Source organism: Salmo salar, chromosome ssa29 (assembly GCF_905237065.1).
Source record: "Salmo salar chromosome ssa29, Ssal_v3.1, whole genome shotgun sequence".
NCBI lineage: Eukaryota > Metazoa > Chordata > Actinopteri > Salmoniformes > Salmonidae > Salmo > Salmo salar.
Genome location: NC_059470.1, coordinates 26888892 through 26910278, shown reverse-complemented (window position 1 = coordinate 26910278; position 21387 = coordinate 26888892). Strand labels below are relative to the sequence as shown.

Below are 21387 nucleotides of genomic sequence, written 5' to 3'. Positions count from 1 at the left end.
GAGTACCAGGTAATAACATGGCTTTATACAGGGAGTACCAGGTAATAACATGGCTATATACAGGGAGTACCAGGTAATAACATGGTTATATACAGGGAGTACCAGGTAATAACATGGTTATATACAGGAAGTACCAGGTAATAACATGGCTATATACAGGGGTACCAGGTAATAACATGGCTATATACAGGAAGTACCAGGTAATAACATGGCTATATACAGGGGTACCAGGTAATAACACGGCTATATACAGGGGTATCAGGTAATAACATGGCTATATACAGGGGTACCAGGTAATACCATGGCTATATACAGGGGTACCAGGTAATAACATGGCTATATACAGGGAGTGCCAGGTAATAACATGGTTATATACAGGGAGTGCCAGGTAATAACATGGTTATATACAGGGAGTACCAGTACCGAGTCAATGTGCAGAGGTACCAGGTAATAACATGGCTATATACAGGGAGTATCAGTACCGTTTCCATGTGCAGGGGTACCAGGTAATAACATGGCTATATACCGGGAGTATCAGTACCGTTTCGATGTGCAGGGGTACCAGGTAATAACATGGCTATATACAGGGAGTATCAGTACCGTTTCGATGTGCAGGGGTACAAGGTAATAACATGGCTATATACAGGGAGTACCAGGTAATAACATGGTTATATACAGGGAGTACCAGGTAATAACATGGTTATATACAGGGAGTACCAGGTAATAACATGGTTATATACAGGGAGTACCAGGTAATAACATGGATATATACAGGGAGTACCAGGTAATAACATGGATATATACAGGGAGTACCAGGTAATAACATGGTTATATACAGGGAGTACCAGGTAATAACATGGTTATATACAGGGAGTACCAGGTAATAACATGGATATATACAGGCAGTACAGGTAATAACATGGTTATATACAGGGAGTACCAGGTAATAACATGGTTATATACAGGGAGTACCAGGTAATAACATGGCTATATACAGGGAGTACCAGGTAATAACATGGCTATATACAGGGAGTACAGGTAATAACATGGTTATATACAGGAAGTACCAGGTAATAACATGGTTATATACAGGGAGTACAGGTAATAACCTGGCTATATACAGGGAGTACCAGGTAATAACATGGCTTTATACAGGGAGTACCAGGTAATAACATGGCTATATACAGGGCGTACCAGGTAATAACATGGTTATATACAGGGAGTACCAGGTAATAACATGGCTTTATACAGGGAGTACCAGGTAATAACATGGCTATATACAGGGAGTACCAGGTAATAACATGGTTATATACAGGGTCTTACGTTCTCCCCTCGGGTGTAGCTCGTCTGAGGAGGAGACGTAAATGCCTGGGCCTAAACACACCAGGTAATACAGATGAAAAGGGAAGAAATGTGGGGTGCAATGAGCGATAAATAAATCAGACCACAACCAGAACTCAATTTTAACCCTCAGGGGATGTTTAGTGAATTAGTTAAATAAACAATATAACACACCCATAAATAATTAATAAGAAACAAAACAACCACAACAAGGGAAGGTAAGAGAAGGGAAATGTTTGGGATCGGGGTCCAAGTAATGAAAATAAACAAAAGGTCCCTCCTCTTCTACACACCTAATCCTTCCTAACACACTCTAAGCCCTAACCCACTGTCCTACCTGGTTCCAAGAAAAATACAAGGGTGACACCCGCCCGGCTAACCTAGTGTATAAAACAATGGGTTATCTACGTGAGAATGTACACCCATGGGCAGATCTACCTTTTCCCTTCTCCAGGACCTAGGTAGGGTGGAGCGCCTCAGGAGGACAGGCTGAAACACAAGGAAATTAACACAAATAATCAAACAAAAAAAACAAGTGTCCTCTCTCTCTCCCCCTCCTCTCTTCTCTTCTCACACGGCAAACAGATATCCTCTCTGTAATCAGCTACAGCCACGCCCACCATCGTTAGCCGCAACTCGGTACACCTGTAATGCCCAAGACAAACACACTAGCAGGGGAAAAATGGGGAACAAGAAAAACGTAACACGTAACACGCCCCCCCCAAAAAGAGTAAACCCCTGGGTTTATGATAAAACCCTTACATACATATATATATTTTTTTACAACAGCGAAGTTATCAATGCCTGGTGCTATTAGTATTTTTTTTATTATTTTTTTTTACTAGGCACGGGACAAGGCATCCGCAACGATGTTTTCCGAACCCTTTATGTGCTGAATTTGTAAATTATAACCCTGTATAACCAACGCCCAACGCATAAGACGTTGGTTGTGGTTATACATGCGGCTCAAGAAAGTTAAAGGGTTGTGGTCTGTGTATACCACAACAGGCAACACACTGGAGCCAACATAAACTTCAAAAATTGTAGGGCAAATAACAGCGCCAGGGTCTCCTGTTCGATAGTGGAATACCTTGACTGACAGCTGTTGAATTTTCGAGAGAAGTAGCAAACTGGGTGATCTAGACCATCGTGTTCCTGTAATAGTACAGCACCTGCACCCACTGAACTGGCATCCACCTCCAACTTAAATGGTTTCTGGAAATCAGGGGCAGAAAGAACAGGAGAAGTACACAATAGTGCTTTTACAGAGTCAAAAGCAGATTGACACTCAGCGGTCCACTCAAAGGATACTGAAGGACTGAGTAACCTAGTCAGTGGGGCTACAACTGTTGAGAAATTCCTAGAAAATGTACGATAATAACCCGTCATGCCTAAAAATCTGCGTAATTCTCGGCGAGTGGCAGGGGCAGGAAACCGGGTGATAGCATCCACCTTAGCTGCTACGGTACGCACCTGACCCCGACCTACCTCTTTACCCAAATATGTAACAGTTGCCTTTCCAAACTCACATTTGGCTAAGTTAAGGGTCAAAGAAGCGTTGGCCAAGCGTGCAAACACAGCCCTCAATGTGCTCAGGTGATCAAGCCAGGTAGTCGAATGAACAACCAGGTCATCCAGATATGCAGTACAATCAGGAACATCAGCCAACACAATATTTACCAAACGTTGAAACGTGGCTGTAGCATTCCTCATTCCAAAAGCCATCACTGTGTACTGACAGAAACTGTCAGGAGTTACAAAAGCAGACACCTCAGAGGCACGAAGGGTTAAAGGCACCTGCCAATAACCTTTTAACAAGTCAAGCTTAGTAACATACGCAGCCGATCCAATGGTGTCTATACAGTCATCCATGCGAGGTAAAGGGAATGAGTCAGGTATAGTAACATTATTCACTTTCCTGTAGTCAGTGCAAAATCTTTGAGTCCCGTCAGGCTTTGGAATCAGCAGACAGGGGGAACTCCAAGGACTGCCACTGGGGATTGCCATCTCATTTTCCAGTAAATAAGTTACCTCTTTCTTCATCACTCCTCTCTTGATTGAATTCACACGATAAGGGTGCTGTTTGATTGGAGCAGCATCACCTACATTTATATCATGTTTCAACACATTGGTACGACTGGGAACATCCTGAAAGAGACTTGGAAAATCAGTGATTAGTAACTCAATATCAGATCTCTGCTGATCATTCAAATGCAACAACTGGGTTGGGAGAGACGCCACCATCTCAGAATTACACAAACGAGCACACTGCTCAGGAGTATTCCGCATCACCAAACCGTCCTCATCATTTAGGCTGACTCCTGGGTGAGTAACCAGGCTCACAGAAGCAACAGAGGATACAACAGGTTTTTCACTGGTAATGGGAGACTCGGTACCACCTCTAACAAGATAGGCTTTAATCATGTTAATGTGACATACCCTAAATGGTCGTCTACGGTCTGGCGTTTTGATAACATAATCAGTATCACTGAGTTTTCGGTCCACTACATATGGGCCAGAGAAACTGGAAGAGAGACACGAGCCGGGTACCGGCAACAACACCAAGACTTGGTCACCTGGTTGAAAAGAACGAAACACAGATTTAACATCAAAATGACGTTTCATTTTCTTTTGTGTGGAAGACAGATTTTCTCTGGCTACAGCACAGGCGTCATGCAACCGCTCCCGGACTTGACTAACATAGTCTAGTACATTAGTAGAGGACCCAACTGAATCATCAGCCATAAGTTGTTCTTTCAGTACCTTGAGAGGCCCTCTCACGGTATGACCAAAGATTAGCTCAGCTGGGCTAAACCCAAGAGACTCCTGTACGGTCTCCCGAATAGCAAACAGCACGTAGGGCACCCCCTCATCCCAATCTTTTCCTGTGTCCATACAGTATTTACGCAACATAGCTTTTAGCGTCTGATGCCAACGTTCCAGCGCGCCCTGACTCTCCGGGTGATAAGCGCTAGACATCTGATGGGACACTGACAAGGACTTCAACACACTTCCAAACAATTTTGATGTAAAATTTGTGCCTTGATCTGTCTGTACAATTTTTGGAAATCCAAAGGTAGAGAAATACTTAATCAGCGCCTTCACAATTGCCTTACTTGTGATTTTACGCATAGGAATCGCCTCTGGGTACCTTGTAGCAGTGCACATTATTGTTAACAAGAATTGATTACCCGACTTAGTCCTGGGTAAGGGACCAACACAATCAATGATTACCTTCTCAAACGGCTCTCCCATGACCGGAATAGGGCAGAGAGGAGCCGGGGAAATTACCTGGTTAGGCTTCCCCACCACCTGGCAAGTACTACATGTACGGCAATAGCGAGCCACATCCCGTTTCATTCCCGGCCAGAAGAAATGACGGAGGAGTCGGTCGTAGGTTTTAGTCACCCCTAGATGACCAGACCAGGGAATATCATGAGCTAGGGACAACACCTTTGTCTGAAACGGGGCAGGAACTACAATCTGGCTAACGGAACTCCAATCATTTTCTAGGTCAGCACGGGGAGTCCATTTTCTCATCAGAAGCCCCTTTTCAAAGAAATACGTCACACCTTTCCTGTTTTTGTCACTCAAAGGTAACATGGAGGAAAAACATTTGGCCAAGCCCACATCCTCTATCTGGGCAGCTATTAGCTCCTCCCGAGTAACTGGCAACCTTAAACAGTCCACCGAGGAAGCCATTGTCTTGTCTTTATTTCCATCATGATCAGAACTCACTGGGAACACAGGAGTAGAACACTGAATATCTTCCCCATTCAACATAGGTGCAAGCACAGAGTCAGCTAAGTCTACCATGGTACCTAAGCGACGTGACTGCGCCCGCGTAATGGCACACGCTGGAAATGCGTCGGGAAACGTAGTTCCCAAAACATCAGCACTTAACTGAGCATCAGGCTTGTCTAGTACTTCTAACACAGGCACAACTTTGCCTCCTGCTAGATCGTTACCCATGATTAGGTCAACCCCATGTACGGGAAGCTCGGATTGTACACCGATTCTGAAATATCCACTCACTAGATCAGAAGTCAAATGGACAGTATGTAACGGAACAGGCACACAACCCATTTCGATCCCCCTCAATAATACACTAGAGCCACAATAAGACTCTTCTGACCAAGGCAGAACACTCGAGAGAATTACAGACTGAGCCGCACCAGTATCTCTCAATATCAAAACTGGCTTTTGGTCTCCAGAATCACCTGTCAGGGAAACAAAGCCTTTAAATATGAACGGGTCGTATGATTGATCAGGACGACTTAGTACAACTTCAGGACTCTCCTTTACAGAGCTCTTATTGGTTACTTTAATCAAACCCACACTTTTATGGAGTTTAGGGGTTGAAGCTGGTGACTTGTGTTTTAGAGACATACATTCTGAAATTACGTGTCCTACTTTATGACAGTAAAAACATGCGCGTTCCTCCTTTTGATTCAGCCGTGTACTTCCTGAGTAACGGGGTGAATAGTAGACAGAAGAGGATACAACCGGTCTAGTCTCACTACGGTGTGTGGGAAACACCGTTTTATGTGTTAACACAAATTCATCTGCAAGCACCGCGGCGTCAGATAACTTTAACACTTTCTGTTCATTAATGTATACAACCAACCGCTCTGGGAGGCTGTTTTTAAATTCTTCCAATAACATTAATTCACGAAGACCTTCAAAGTCATTGATTTTACTCGCTGAGCACCATTTGTCAAAGAGAGACTCCTTCTCTCTAGCGAATTCAACAAAAGTTTTTATAGAGGATTTGGAGTGCTTTCTAAACTTTTGTCTATAAGCCTCTGGCACAAGCTCATACCCACGGAGCACAGTAGCCTTAACTATGTCGTAATTAAGACTATCAGCGAGAGAAAGAGTACCCAATACCTCCTGCGCTTTACCGGACAATTTACATTGGAGTAGAAGCGGCCACACGTCCCTAGGCCAATTCAAAGCCACTGCTATGCGTTCGAATGCACAAAAGTAAGAGTCAACCTCAGACTCACGGAATTGTGGAACTAAAGCAATATGCCGGCTAATGTCAAAGGTAGAGGCAGATCCTGGGGTGGAAAACACACTATTGGAAATGGCAGGGACAGCGGCCAGCCTCGCCATCTCCGCCTCTAATTCCAATTTGCGCATTTCGAAGTCCATCTGCCTTATCTTAAGGTCCTTTTCTGCTTCCAACTCCAGTCGGCGCATCTCCAACTTGAGATGTAGCTCATCCTTTCGGATTTGTGCTCGCTCTTCTGCCTCCATCTGCAAATGTACAGCCGTAGGCATAGGAGAAAGAGGGTCAAATCGAGGCAAGGTGTCCGGGGATTTATACTCGACCTCATCGTCGGGCCTAGTCGGGGTACCCAGAGCATCCACCACCTCTCCAACCGTAGGCCGAGGCAAAACCAACACCTGCTTTTCCATCAGTGCCGCTAATACCAATGCCTTTACCTCCGCCTTAACAAAACCCCTAGGCACGGAGATATCGAAATGGTCTGCCAAAGTCTCTAAATCCACTCTCCTACAATTCTCAAAACCCTCCCACGTTGGGTTATCCAGAAAAAACTTCAGGTTAAAGTTGGCCATATTCTAAATCCACCACCTAACTACTACACAGCACTAAACACTACACCAAACACAACAACCACCCAATCCACCTTTACTACCCTAGTGTGCAGGCACAAGCTGGATCAAAAATATCCCGGATGAGCCCCCATCTTACGTTCTCCCCTCGGGTGTAGCTCGTCTGAGGAGGAGACGTAAATGCCTGGGCCTAAACACACCAGGTAATACAGATGAAAAGGGAAGAAATGTGGGGTGCAATGAGCGATAAATAAATCAGACCACAACCAGAACTCAATTTTAACCCTCAGGGGATGTTTAGTGAATTAGTTAAATAAACAATATAACACACCCATAAATAATTAATAAGAAACAAAACAACCACAACAAGGGAAGGTAAGAGAAGGGAAATGTTTGGGATCGGGGTCCAAGTAATGAAAATAAACAAAAGGTCCCTCCTCTTCTACACACCTAATCCTTCCTAACACACTCTAAGCCCTAACCCACTGTCCTACCTGGTTCCAAGAAAAATACAAGGGTGACACCCGCCCGGCTAACCTAGTGTATAAAACAATGGGTTATCTACGTGAGAATGTACACCCATGGGCAGATCTACCTTTTCCCTTCTCCAGGACCTAGGTAGGGTGGAGCGCCTCAGGAGGACAGGCTGAAACACAAGGAAATTAACACAAATAATCAAACAAAAAAACAAGTGTCCTCTCTCTCTCCCCCTCCTCTCTTCTCTTCTCACACGGCAAACAGATATCCTCTCTGTAATCAGCTACAGCCACGCCCACCATCGTTAGCCGCAACTCGGTACACCTGTAATGCCCAAGACAAACACACTAGCAGGGGAAAAATGGGGAACAAGAAAAACGTAACACGTAACAAGGGAGTACCAGGTAATAACATGGTTATATACAGGAAGTACCAGGTAATAACATGGCTATATACAGGGGTACCAGGTAATAACATGGCTATATACAGGAAGTACCAGGTAATAACATGGCTATATACAGGGGTACCAGGTAATAACATGGCTATATACAGGGGTATCAGGTAATAACATGGCTATATACAGGGGTACCAGGTAAAACCATGGCTATATACAGGGGTACCAGGTAATAACATGGCTATATACAGGGAGTGCCAGGTAATAACATGGTTATATACAGGGAGTGCCAGGTAATAACATGGTTATATACAGGGAGTACCAGTACCGAGTCAATGTGCAGAGGTACCAGGTAATAACATGGCTATATACAGGGAGTATCAGTACCGTTTCGATGTGCAGGGGTACCAGGTAATAACATGGCTATATACCGGGAGTATCAGTACCGTTTCGATGTGCAGGGGTACCAGGTAATAACATGGCTATATACAGGGAGTATCAGTACCGTTTCGATGTGCAGGGGTACAAGGTAATAACATGGCTATATACAGGGAGTACCAGGTAATAACATGGTTATATACAGGGAGTACCAGGTAATAACATGGTTATATACAGGGAGTACCAGGTAATAACATGGTTATATACAGGGAGTACCAGGTAATAACATGGATATATACAGGGAGTACCAGGTAATAACATGGATATATACAGGGAGTACCAGGTAATAACATGGTTATATACAGGGAGTACCAGGTAATAACATGGTTATATACAGGGAGTACCAGGTAATAACATGGATATATACAGGCAGTACAGGTAATAACATGGTTATATACAGGGAGTACCAGGTAATAACATGGTTATATACAGGGAGTACCAGGTAATAACATGGTTATATACAGGGAGTACCAGGTAATAACATGGTTATATACAGGGAGTACCAGGTAATAACATGGCTATATACAGGGAGTACCAGGTAATAACATGGTTATATACAGGGAGTACCAGGTAATAACATGGTTATATACAGGGAGTACCAGGTAATAACATGGTTATATACAGGGAGTACCAGGTAATAACATGATTATATACAGGGAGTACCAGGTAATAAAATGGTTATATACAGGGAGTACCAGGTAATAACATGGCTATATACAGGGAGTACCAGGTAATAACATGGATATATACAGGGAGTACCAGGTAATAACATGGTTATATACAGGGAGTACCAGGTAATAACATGGTTATATACAGGGAGTACAGGTAATAACATGGCTATATACAGGGAGTACCAGGTAATAACATGGCTATATACAGGGAGTACCAGGTAATAACATGGTTATATACAGGGAGTACCAGGTAATAACATGGTTATATACAGGGAGTACCAGGTAATAACATGGTTATATACAGGGAGTACCAGGTAATAACATGGTTATATACAGGGAGTACCAGGTAATAACATGGTTATATACCGTGAGTACCAGGTAATAACATGGTTATATACAGGGAGTACCAGGTAATAACATGGGTATATACAGGGAGTACCAGGTAATAACATGGTTATATACAGGGAGTACCAGGTAATAACATGGTTATATACAGGGAGTACCAGGTAATAACATGGATATATACAGGGAGTACAGGTAATAACATGGTTATATACAGGGAGTACAGGTAATAACATGGTTATATACAGGGAGTACCAGGTAATAACATGGTTATATACAGGGAGTACCAGGTAATAACATGGCTTTATACAGGGAGTACCAGGTAATAACATGGCTATATACAGGGAGTACCAGGTAATAACATGGTTATATACAGGGAGTACCAGGTAATAACATGGTTATATACAGGGAGTACCAGGTAATAACATGGTTATATACAGGGAGTACCAGGTAATAACATGGCTATATACAGGGAGTACCAGGTAATAACATGGTTATATACAGGGAGTACCAGGTAATAACATGGCTATATACAGGGAGTACCAGGTAATAACATGGCTATATACAGGGAGTACAGGTAATAACATGGTTATATACAGGAAGTACCAGGTAATAACATGGTTATATACAGGGAGTACAGGTAATAACATGGTTATATACAGGGAGTACCAGGTAATAACATGGTTATATACAGGGAGTACCAGGTAATAACATGGTTATATACAGGAAGTACCAGGTAATAACATGGCTATATACAGGGGTACCAGGTAATAACATGGCTATATACAGGAAGTACCAGGTAATAACATGGCTATATACAGGGGTACCAGGTAATAACATGGCTATATACAGGGGTATCAGGTAATAACATGGCTATATACAGGGGTACCAGGTAATACCATGGCTATATACAGGGGTACCAGGTAATAACATGGATATATACAGGGAGTACCAGGTAATAACATGGTTATATACAGGGAGTACCAGGTAATAACATGGATATATACAGGGAGTACCAGGTAATAACATGGTTATATACAGGGAGTACCAGGTAATAACATGGTTATATACAGGGAGTACCAGGTAATAACATGGTTATATACAGGGAGTACCAGGTAATAACATGGATATATACAGGGAGTACAGGTAATAACATGGTTATATACAGGGAGTACCAGGTAATAACATGGTTATATACAGGGAGTACCAGGTAATAACATGGCTATATACAGGGAGTACCAGGTAATAACATGGTTATATACAGGGAGTACCAGGTAATAACATGGCTATATACAGGGAGTACCAGGTAATAACATGGCTATATACAGGGAGTACAGGTAATAACATGGTTATATACAGGAAGTACCAGGTAATAACATGGTTATATACAGGGAGTACAGGTAATAACATGGCTATATACAGGGAGTACCAGGTAATAACATGGCTTTATACAGGGAGTACCAGGTAATAACATGGCTATATACAGGGAGTACCAGGTAATAACATGGTTATATACAGGGAGTACCAGGTAATAACATGGCTTTATACAGGGAGTACCAGGTAATAACATGGCTATATACAGGGAGTACCAGGTAATAACATGGTTATATACAGGGAGTACCAGGTAATAACATGGTTATATACAGGAAGTACCAGGTAATAACATGGCTATATACAGGGGTACCAGGTAATAACATGGCTATATACAGGAAGTACCAGGTAATAACATGGCTATATACAGGGGTACCAGGTAATAACATGGCTATATACAGGGGTATCAGGTAATAACATGGCTATATACAGGGGTACCAGGTAATACCATGGCTATATACAGGGGTACCAGGTAATAACATGGCTATATACAGGGAGTGCCAGGTAATAACATGGTTATATACAGGGAGTGCCAGGTAATAACATGGTTATATACAGGGAGTACCAGTACCGAGTCAATGTGCAGAGGTACCAGGTAATAACATGGCTATATACAGGGAGTATCAGTACCGTTTCGATGTGCAGGGGTACCAGGTAATAACATGGCTATATACCGGGAGTATCAGTACCGTTTCGATGTGCAAGGGTACCAGGTAATAACATGGCTATATACAGGGAGTATCAGTACCGTTTCGATGTGCAGGGGTACAAGGTAATAACATGGCTATATACAGGGAGTACCAGGTAATAACATGGTTATATACAGGGAGTACCAGGTAATAACATGGTTATATACAGGGAGTACCAGGTAATAACATGGTTATATACAGGGAGTACCAGGTAATAACATGGATATATACAGGGAGTACCAGGTAATAACATGGATATATACAGGGAGTACCAGGTAATAACATGGTTATATACAGGGAGTACCAGGTAATAACATGGTTATATACAGGGAGTACCAGGTAATAACATGGATATATACAGGCAGTACAGGTAATAACATGGTTATATACAGGGAGTACCAGGTAATAACATGGTTATATACAGGGAGTACCAGGTAATAACATGGTTATATACAGGGAGTACCAGGTAATAACATGGCTATATACAGGGAGTACCAGGTAATAACATGGTTATATACAGAGAGTACCAGGTAATAACATGGTTATATACAGGGAGTACCAGGTAATAACATGATTATATACAGGGAGTACCAGGTAATAAAATGGTTATATACAGGGAGTACCAGGTAATAACATGGCTATATACAGGGAGTACCAGGTAATAACATGGATATATACAGGGAGTACCAGGTAATAACATGGTTATATACAGGGAGTACCAGGTAATAACATGGTTATATACAGGGAGTACAGGTAATAACATGGCTATATACAGGGAGTACCAGGTAATAACATGGCTATATACAGGGAGTACCAGGTAATAACATGGTTATATACAGGGAGTACCAGGTAATAACATGGTTATATACAGGGAGTACCAGGTAATAACATGGTTATATACAGGGAGTACCAGGTAATAACATGGTTATATACAGGGAGTACCAGGTAATAACATGGTTATATACCGTGAGTACCAGGTAATAACATGGTTATATACAGGGAGTACCAGGTAATAACATGGGTATATACAGGGAGTACCAGGTAATAACATGGTTATATACAGGGAGTACCAGGTAATAACATGGTTATATACAGGGAGTACCAGGTAATAACATGGTTATATACAGGGAGTACAGGTAATAACATGGTTATATACAGGGAGTACAGGTAATAACATGGTTATATACAGGGAGTACCAGGTAATAACATGGTTATATACAGGGAGTACCAGGTAATAACATGGCTTTATACAGGGAGTACCAGGTAATAACATGGCTATATACAGGGAGTACCAGGTAATAACATGGTTATATACAGGGAGTACCAGGTAATAACATGGTTATATACAGGGAGTACCAGGTAATAACATGGCTATATACAGGGAGTACCAGGTAATAACATGGTTATATACAGGGAGTACCAGGTAATAACATGGCTATATACAGGGAGTACCAGGTAATAACATGGCTATATACAGGGAGTACAGGTAATAACATGGTTATATACAGGAAGTACCAGGTAATAACATGGTTATATACAGGGAGTACAGGTAATAACATGGTTATATACAGGGAGTACCAGGTAATAACGTGGTTATATACAGGCAGTACCAGGTAATAACATGGTTATATACAGGGAGTACAGGTAATAACATGGCTATATACAGGGAGTACCAGGTAATAACATGGCTTTATACAGGGAGTACCAGGTAATAACATGGCTATATACAGGGAGTACCAGGTAATAACATGGTTATATACAGGGAGTACCAGGTAATAACATGGCTTTATACAGGGAGTACCAGGTAATAACATGGCTATATACAGGGAGTACCAGGTAATAACATGGTTATATACAGGGAGTACCAGGTAATAACATGGTTATATACAGGGAGTACCAGGTAATAACATGGTTATATACAGGAAGTACCAGGTAATAACATGGCTATATACAGGGGTACCAGGTAATAACATGGCTATATACAGGAAGTACCAGGTAATAACATGGCTATATACAGGGGTACCAGGTAATAACATGGCTATATACAGGGGTATCAGGTAATAACATGGCTATATACAGGGGTACCAGGTAATACCATGGCTATATACAGGGGTACCAGGTAATAACATGGCTATATACAGGGAGTGCCAGGTAATAACATGGTTATATACAGGGAGTACCAGGTAATAACATGGTTATATACAGGGAGTACCAGGTAATAACATGGATATATACAGGGAGTACCAGGTAATAACATGGCTATATACAGGGGTACCAGGTACTACCATGGCTATATACAGGGGTACCAGGTAATAACATGGCTATATACAGGGAGTGCCAGGTAATAACATGGTTATATACAGGGAGTGCCAGGTAATAACATGGTTATATACAGGGAGTACCAGTACCGAGTCAATGTGCAGAGGTACCAGGTAATAACATGGCTATATACAGGGAGTATCAGTACCGTTTCCATGTGCAGGGGTACCAGGTAATAACATGGCTATATACCGGGAGTATCAGTACCGTTTCGATGTGCAGGGGTACCAGGTAATAACATGGCTATATACAGGGAGTATCAGTACCGTTTCGATGTGCAGGGGTACAAGGTGATTAAGGTAGCTATGTACATATAGGTAAGGTTAAAGTGATTAGGCAACAGGATAGACAATAGACAGTAGCAGCAGCGGGTAGCCATTTGATTAGATATTTAGCAATCTTGTTTAGCAGTCTTATGGCCAGGGGGTAGACGCTGTTCAGGGAACAGTCTATGTCTTGGGTGGATGGAGTCTTTGACAATTTTTTGGGCCTTCCTCTGACACTGCCTGGTATAGAGGTCCTGGATGGCAAGGAGCTCTGCCCCAGTGATGTACTGGGTCATACTCTCCACCTTCTGTAGCGCCTTACAGTTGGGTGCCTTGCAGTTGCCTCACCAACTGGTGATGCAGCCAGTCAAGATGCTTTCAATGGTGCAGTTGAATAACTTTTTGAGGATCCGAGGGCCCATGGCAAATATTTTCAGCCTCCTGTCGTGCCCTCTTCACATTTGTGTGGGTGTGTGGACCATGTTAATTCCTTAGTGATGTGGACACCAAGGAACTTGTAGCTCTCGACCCGCTCCAATACAGCCACATTGATGTGGAAGGGGGCGCTGTTGTCCTAGTACCACCCTGCTAGGTCTCTGACTTCCCCCCTATAGGCTGCCTCATCATCGTCGGTGACCAGTCCTACCACCATAAAGTTGTCAGCAATCTTGATGATGATGTTGGAGTCGTGCGCGTCCACGCAGTTGTGGGTGAATACAGGAGGGGACTAAGCACACACCCTTGAGGGGCCTCTGTGTTGATGGTCAGCGTGGATGATGTGTTGTTGCCTTCTATCACTGCCTGGGGGCGGCCCATCAAGAAGTCCAGGATCCAGTTGCAGAGAGCGGTGTTCAGTCCCAGGGTCCTGAGCTTGGAGGGGACAACGGTGTTGAATGCAGAGCTGTAGTCGATGTGTCACGAAATGAAGAAGACGAAGTGATAATGAGGTCTTATTGTTGTACATTCTAACATAAGATGGCTTTCTCACACCTTTTTTAAACTGATGTATTTTTGTGTGTTTTTAAGCATGTTTCTCTTCCCTTGTTTTGAATTTCACTGTTTACTCAAAGGAGCGCCGCTGTCAACCAAGGAGTGCTTCTATGGGTGGAATACGGGAACACACAACTTTCTGGAATTCTCAACCCCTCCTGAGAAGTATCAATAATTCAATGTACATCCTATTGGTGTATTTAATGGCCATGGAAGCAACGTGTGCCAGAATGGTTATGGACAAAGACATGGAAGGACCTCTTGCGAAACTTTGGAACTGGAAAAACGGGGCAGAGCTACAACAGACTTTCGAAGGCGCAAAATCCGGACTGGATCACAATGTAAAAATGAATGTGAAATGTTTTATTTAGTAGGATCTATTCCATCCTAAGCCCTTTAGTGGGATCTATTCCATCCGAACCCCTTTAGTGGGATCTATTCCATCCTAACCCCTTTAGTGGGATCTATTCCATCCATACCCCTTTAGTGGGATCTATTCCACCCTAACTCTTTTAGTGGGATATTTTCCACCCTAACACTTTTAGTGGGATCTATTCCATCCATACCCCTTTAGTGGGATCTATTCCACCCTAACTCTTTTAGTGGGATCTATTCCACCCTAACTCTTTTAGTGGGATTTATTCCACCATAATCCCTTTAGTGGCCTACATTTGTGTTTGATACATTTCGAGTCTACCCATACATTATTATAATTTTTTTGTGTTCACACTTTTTGATGAAATCTTGCCAACTTGTGTTTCATGGTTACCGTGGTTCCCAACTGGTCACTGGAACTTGAAAGTTTTACAGTTAAGAGTCCTGGTGCTCCAAACTTCCAACAGGTGGTGTAGTCTGTTTTTATGATGTCACGATCGTCGTAATGATTGGACCAAAGCGCAGCGTGAGTAGCGTTCCACATCTTTATTATAACGTGAAACTTCAGCAAAATACCAAAAAAATAAATGATCAAACGAATGTGAAGACAGTGAAGTGCAAATAGGCACCTACGCAAAAACAAGATCCCACAAAACACAATAGGGAAATGGCTGCCTAAATATGATCCCCAATCAGAGACAACGCTAAACAGCTGCCTCTGATTGGGAACCATACCAAGCACACCAACATAGAAATAAACAACACAGAACACCCCCAGTAACGCCCTGACCGACTATACCATAGAGAACCAAGGGCTCTCTATGGTCAGGGTGTGACATATGACAAATCAACAGCATTCTTACATAGGTATTAATTTTGTCCAGGGTGGTGAGGGCAGTGTGGAGTGCAATGGAGACTGTGTCATGTGTGTGCACTTCAGAACTCTAGTTCACCCTGAGACAAAAAACGTACCAGAAAGTATTCATGGTTATTACATACTATAGTTGGTTTATATCATGTATGTACCAGTTTATTTTGGGTTATTATGGGGTAAGGCAGCTCATCAGGCATTTATGCTATATTTAAGCAATAGGGCACGAGGGGTTGTGGTACATGGCCAATATACCATGGCTAAGGGCTGCCTGGATACAGCCCTTAGCTGTGATATATTGGTCATTTAAACCACAAACCCCTGAGGTGCCTTATTGCTATTATAAACTGGTTAACAATGTAATTAGAGCAGAACATTTTTTTAGTTTGTCATATCTGTGATATACAGTCTGATATACCACAGGTGTCAGCCAATCAGCATTCAGGGCTCAAACCGCCCAGTTTATAATCATCAACAGTCAATGGGTATACTGTATATAATTTATTGAAATGACCATGGAACAGCCGTAGATATTGCACCTTTGAAGCAACACAATGAAATCATATTGAACATATCTGAAACATGAACACACCTGTAATAAAACATCATAGCCACACACCTGTAATAAAACATCATAGCCACACACCTGTAATAAAACATCATAGCCACACACCTGTAATAAAACATCATAGCCACACCTGTAATAAAACATCATAGCCACACCTGTAATAAAACATCATAGCCACACACCTGTAATAAAACATCATAGCCACACACCTGTAATAAAACATCATAGCCACACACCTGTAATAAAACATCATAGCCACACACCTGTAATAAAACATCATAGCCACACACCTGTAATAAAACATCATAGCCACACCTGTAATAAAACATCATAGCCACACACCTGTAATAAAACATCATAGCCACACACCTGTAATAAAACATCATAGCCACACACCTGTAATAAAACATCATAGCCACACACCTGTGTTGACTACAAACACACTTCTACACTATAGAATACCTCACTGTACTGAATTAGAGAGACCAAGAGAATACACAGACTGGTTGTCTGTGGAACTAAATGCCTGCTGCCTCTTGGCTAATGCCACACCTGGTACAATACAGGGCAAATCAACAAGCAGAATTTGTCATGGGATGTTTGAAATGTATATTCTGGTTGAAATTCGGTTTTCTTTTTGAAGTCATCAGATACCCATGCATGGTTAAGTCCATTTTGCAGAATTTTGTTGACCACATTTTTGTGGTCTCTAAAAAGACTTCTTTCTGGAGAGTGGAGTGGTGAGTTATTCCAGGGCACCAGATTACTTACAGTAGGGAGAAACCTAAGAGGTGTGTGTGATGTACAATACCCCCCCACCCCACCCACCCCCACCCACACCCACACCCACACACACACACACACACACACACACACACACACAAACACACAGTGCCTGCACTAAAGCGCTTTGTTCTGGTCAAAAGGAACTGTAAAAGTGACCCTGTACAAATACAGACTGCTTGCTCAGGGCAGGATCATGCTTTGTTAGGTTACTGTCAAGCACTCAGTGACAAATGTATTATTAAAAGAGTTCTAAAGAAGTACATTAAGATTTAAGGCACACACACAAACAAAGAGATACAAAAATATAGTATTAATGAGTTGTTGTTGTCCCAGGTCCTAATACGTGTTAACACAAAGGTGTACACACACACACACACACACACATAGATAGTGAATGAATCTCAATTGTCTTTCATGGATTCCACAGATCAGAGGATGTGGCTGCATGCTAAGGATCTTGTTACCTTCCACTGCAGTGAAGTCTGCTGAGGGGAGAATGGCTCATAATAATGGCTGGAATGGAGTGAATGGATTGATATCAAACAGATGGAAACCCTGTGTTTGATGTGTTCGATTCCAATAATTCCATTCCAGCCATTACTATGAGCCCGCCCTCCCCAATTAAAGTGCCACCAGCCACCTGTGTTTCACTGAAAGATAATGCTGGATTGTAAGCAGTGTGTGGAAGTAGAGTGGAGCAATCTTACCCGACAGTGTTTAAACAGTTGAATGAAAATGATTTGATGTAATGACCATAGACTAATATAATCCCAGTCATTGTGTCTATGTTTGGTATCCCTTCCTACAGTCTGTAATTTATTGTGTGGATGATGATGCCATTTCCAGTTTTAGATGTTGTCACATACAGTAAAAGTAGAAAGCAGATTTTCCAAATACATATTTTATTATCCATTTCATAGCTCTTAGCTTACAGAAACCCAGTACACCTCAGGAAAATGCATACATACATTTGGACACTTTGAAATGGCAAAATTAAAAAGGTTTTCTCTGGCTCCAATTGGACAGAGGATATTAAACAACACAAAAATATTTTGTGGTACTCTGTGAAAACAGATGTTTTCATGTTTATCAGGAATACTACACTTGCTGTTTATGAAACAGACCAACAACATTGATACATAGAGTTACACACAAACTGATATGAAACTCAAAAACACCTTCAGAATCAATACAGATATGATGAACAATAATAACCACATTTATTAAATGATTTGTATGAATACGGAAATCTCAGGTTAAAAAACGAACCATCCTGAAACAGCGTCTCTATGCATATTGAGATATTTAGCTGTTTGTAAAGCATAAATAGGGTAAATAACACAAACACACACACACATATAAATCATCTCCAGGTCATGAGATCAGAGACTTTTCTTCAGTTTAGATTTCCTCTTCTGACGCTTGCTATGAACACACACATAGACACACAATGTTAGACAAACATACACACAACTTTTACAACACCTACACACATGCACACGCAAAACACACACATACACAGACATACACACACGTGTACTCACAGCAGACAGCGTTGTACCCTCTGGGTCCAGTCTTGAGAGGGATCGGCACACACAAACTTGTCCCTCCGAGTGTGGAAGCTGCAACAACACATCACAATGTCAACACATATCACACACACACACATACACACACACACACACACCTACACACACACACACACACACACACACACACACACACACACACACACACACACACACACACACACACACACACACACACACACACACACACCAGAGGAGGCTGGTGGGAGCAGCTATAGGAGGACGGGCTCATTGTAAAGCTGGAAAGGAATACATGGAATGGTATCAAACACATCAAACACATAGAAACTAAATGTTTGACTATGTTCCTTTCATTCCATTCCAGCCATTATAATGAGCCATCCTCCTAAAGCTGCTCCCACCAGCCTCCTCTGACACAGACATGCACACACACACACACCCACGTGCACACAAACACACACACAACACACATTACACACACTCACAGATAGTGAGTGAATCTCAATGGTTTTTCCTCTAACCTCACCTCGTCAAAATGCACACAGTGTGTTTTGGGCTGTGATTGGAGGATAACTCACACGACAGCATGGATGTCACAGAAAGAGGTAATGGTCTGGTAAGTGTAGTCTTTCAGCCGTCGGCATGGCACTGGACGCCGAGTGTACTTCAGACAGCAATCTATCACACACACACACACACACACACACACACACACACACACACACACACACACACACACACACACACACACACACACACACACACACACACACACACACACACACACACACACACACACACAGTAAGATAGGGAGAGCATGTGTGTGTGCATGTGTGTGCTTGTTTATCATGTGTATGTATTTGTACTATGGTGTGTGTGTATGGTGTGTGTGTTTGTATTAGCACTCACCTGATTGTGTGGAGGGGATGAGGGTGAGGAGAGATAACAACACAGCCAGGACACACACTCTACAGCGTAGCATCCTGATCTTCAGATGGGTTCCACAGAGACAGAAAGTAGGGAGAGTGAGATAGAGTGTTTCAGTAGATGTGTGTGTGTGTGTGTGTGTGTGTGTGTGTGTGTGTGTGTGTGTGTGTGTGTGTGTGTGTGTGTGTGTGTGTGTGTGTGTGTGTGTGTGTGTGTGTGTGTGTGTGTGTGTGTGTGTGTGAGAGAGAGAGAGAGAGAGAGAGAGAGAGAGTGTTTCAGTAGATGTGTTATCTGTAGTGTGTGAGAGAAAGATCGAGTGTGTTTCTGACTGGGAGTTTGTGTTCTTTAAGTAGGGCTCGGGCTGGATTTCCCCCAGATAGCAGTGTCATGGAATGTAATGGCAGGGGGTGTTGATGTGGGGTGAGGGGGCGTTGTTAGGCTCTGGTGCGACTGTTGGTATGCTCAGGTGTTTCGTGTGTGCATGCTCTGCCAGTGAGATAAAATGTCTTCTCCATGTCCTCCTTTGCTACAGATGAATGATCTTGTTTTCCTCCACTGAAAGATAATGCTGGAATGTAAGCAGTGCGTAGGAGTGGAGTGGAACAATCTTACCTGAGGAGTGTGTAAACAGCTGAATGAATGGGAGTTGATATAATGACCATAGACTAAAATAGGATATGACCTTCACAAACTGCTCAGGTAATATAATCCCAGCCATTGTGTCAAAGTCTTCAGTTTGACGTCACAGCTGTGATGGAGTACTTATTGTGGATCCAAACTATCATTGACACCAATAGATATAAGATTTGCTTCATTGTTAATTGTTACGGAGACACGGAAATGTGCATTTTTCCTTTACACACACATACATAAACCCAGGTTAGAGGACAGGTTTAGTCACAGTGCAGTGCCCCCTTGTATCATTCCTCCTCCACACAGGGAGAATGTGTGTGTGTGTGTGTGTGTGTGTGTGTGTGTGTGTGTGTGTGTGTGTGTGTGTGTGTGTGTGTGTGTGTGTGTGTGTGTGTGTGTGTGTGTGTGTGTGTGTGTGTGTGTGTGAACTAGCAGTTAGAACACTGGTTTATGAAACTTGATTAAGTCTTACCTGTGTAGGGGGATTCACCTGAATTCTTACCTATCTTTGAAATAACTTCTAAGCCTATTGACAATGATATTGAGCTGGATACTGATAGGAGAAACTTTCTGAATGATCAGAGAGGTTAGTCAAAGTTCTTTTTCAGGCTATTTACAGAAAAAGAAGTCCTGGATGCTTTGCTAGCAATATACAACAAGAAATTCACAGGGGCCAACCAATTGGATCCCGGTCTGCTTAAGTGTGCAGCGCCAATCATTGTTATCAGGAAATATTCCAAAAGTATGGAAATCATCTGCTGCCTATACATAAGGACGGGGATAGTAGTGATCTTA

At 42.4% G+C, this 21387-nt stretch overlaps 1 protein-coding gene across 3 annotated transcripts in view; it reads right to left on the bottom strand.

The window, feature by feature from the left end:
• Positions 1-20962, bottom strand: part of LOC106596271 (C-C motif chemokine 20) — a 31215-nt gene extending 10253 nt beyond the window's left edge. The window contains exons 1-4 of one of the 3 annotated variants that reach the window (XM_045710923.1): positions 19942-20237; positions 19610-19709; positions 19026-19103; positions 18367-18906 (exon numbers count right to left, since the gene is read on the bottom strand). In XM_045710923.1, coding sequence (XP_045566879.1) covers positions 18864-18906; positions 19026-19103; positions 19610-19709; positions 19942-20014 — 294 coding nt within the window. In that variant the 5' untranslated portion in view covers positions 20015-20237 and the 3' untranslated portion in view covers positions 18367-18863. Of the gene's footprint in view, positions 1-18366; positions 18907-19025; positions 19104-19609; positions 19710-19941; positions 20238-20905 lie in introns of those variants that run through there. The other 2 variants (XM_045710922.1, XM_045710921.1) reach the window with 2 other exon arrangements.
• Positions 20963-21387: the final 425 nt, after the last annotated feature.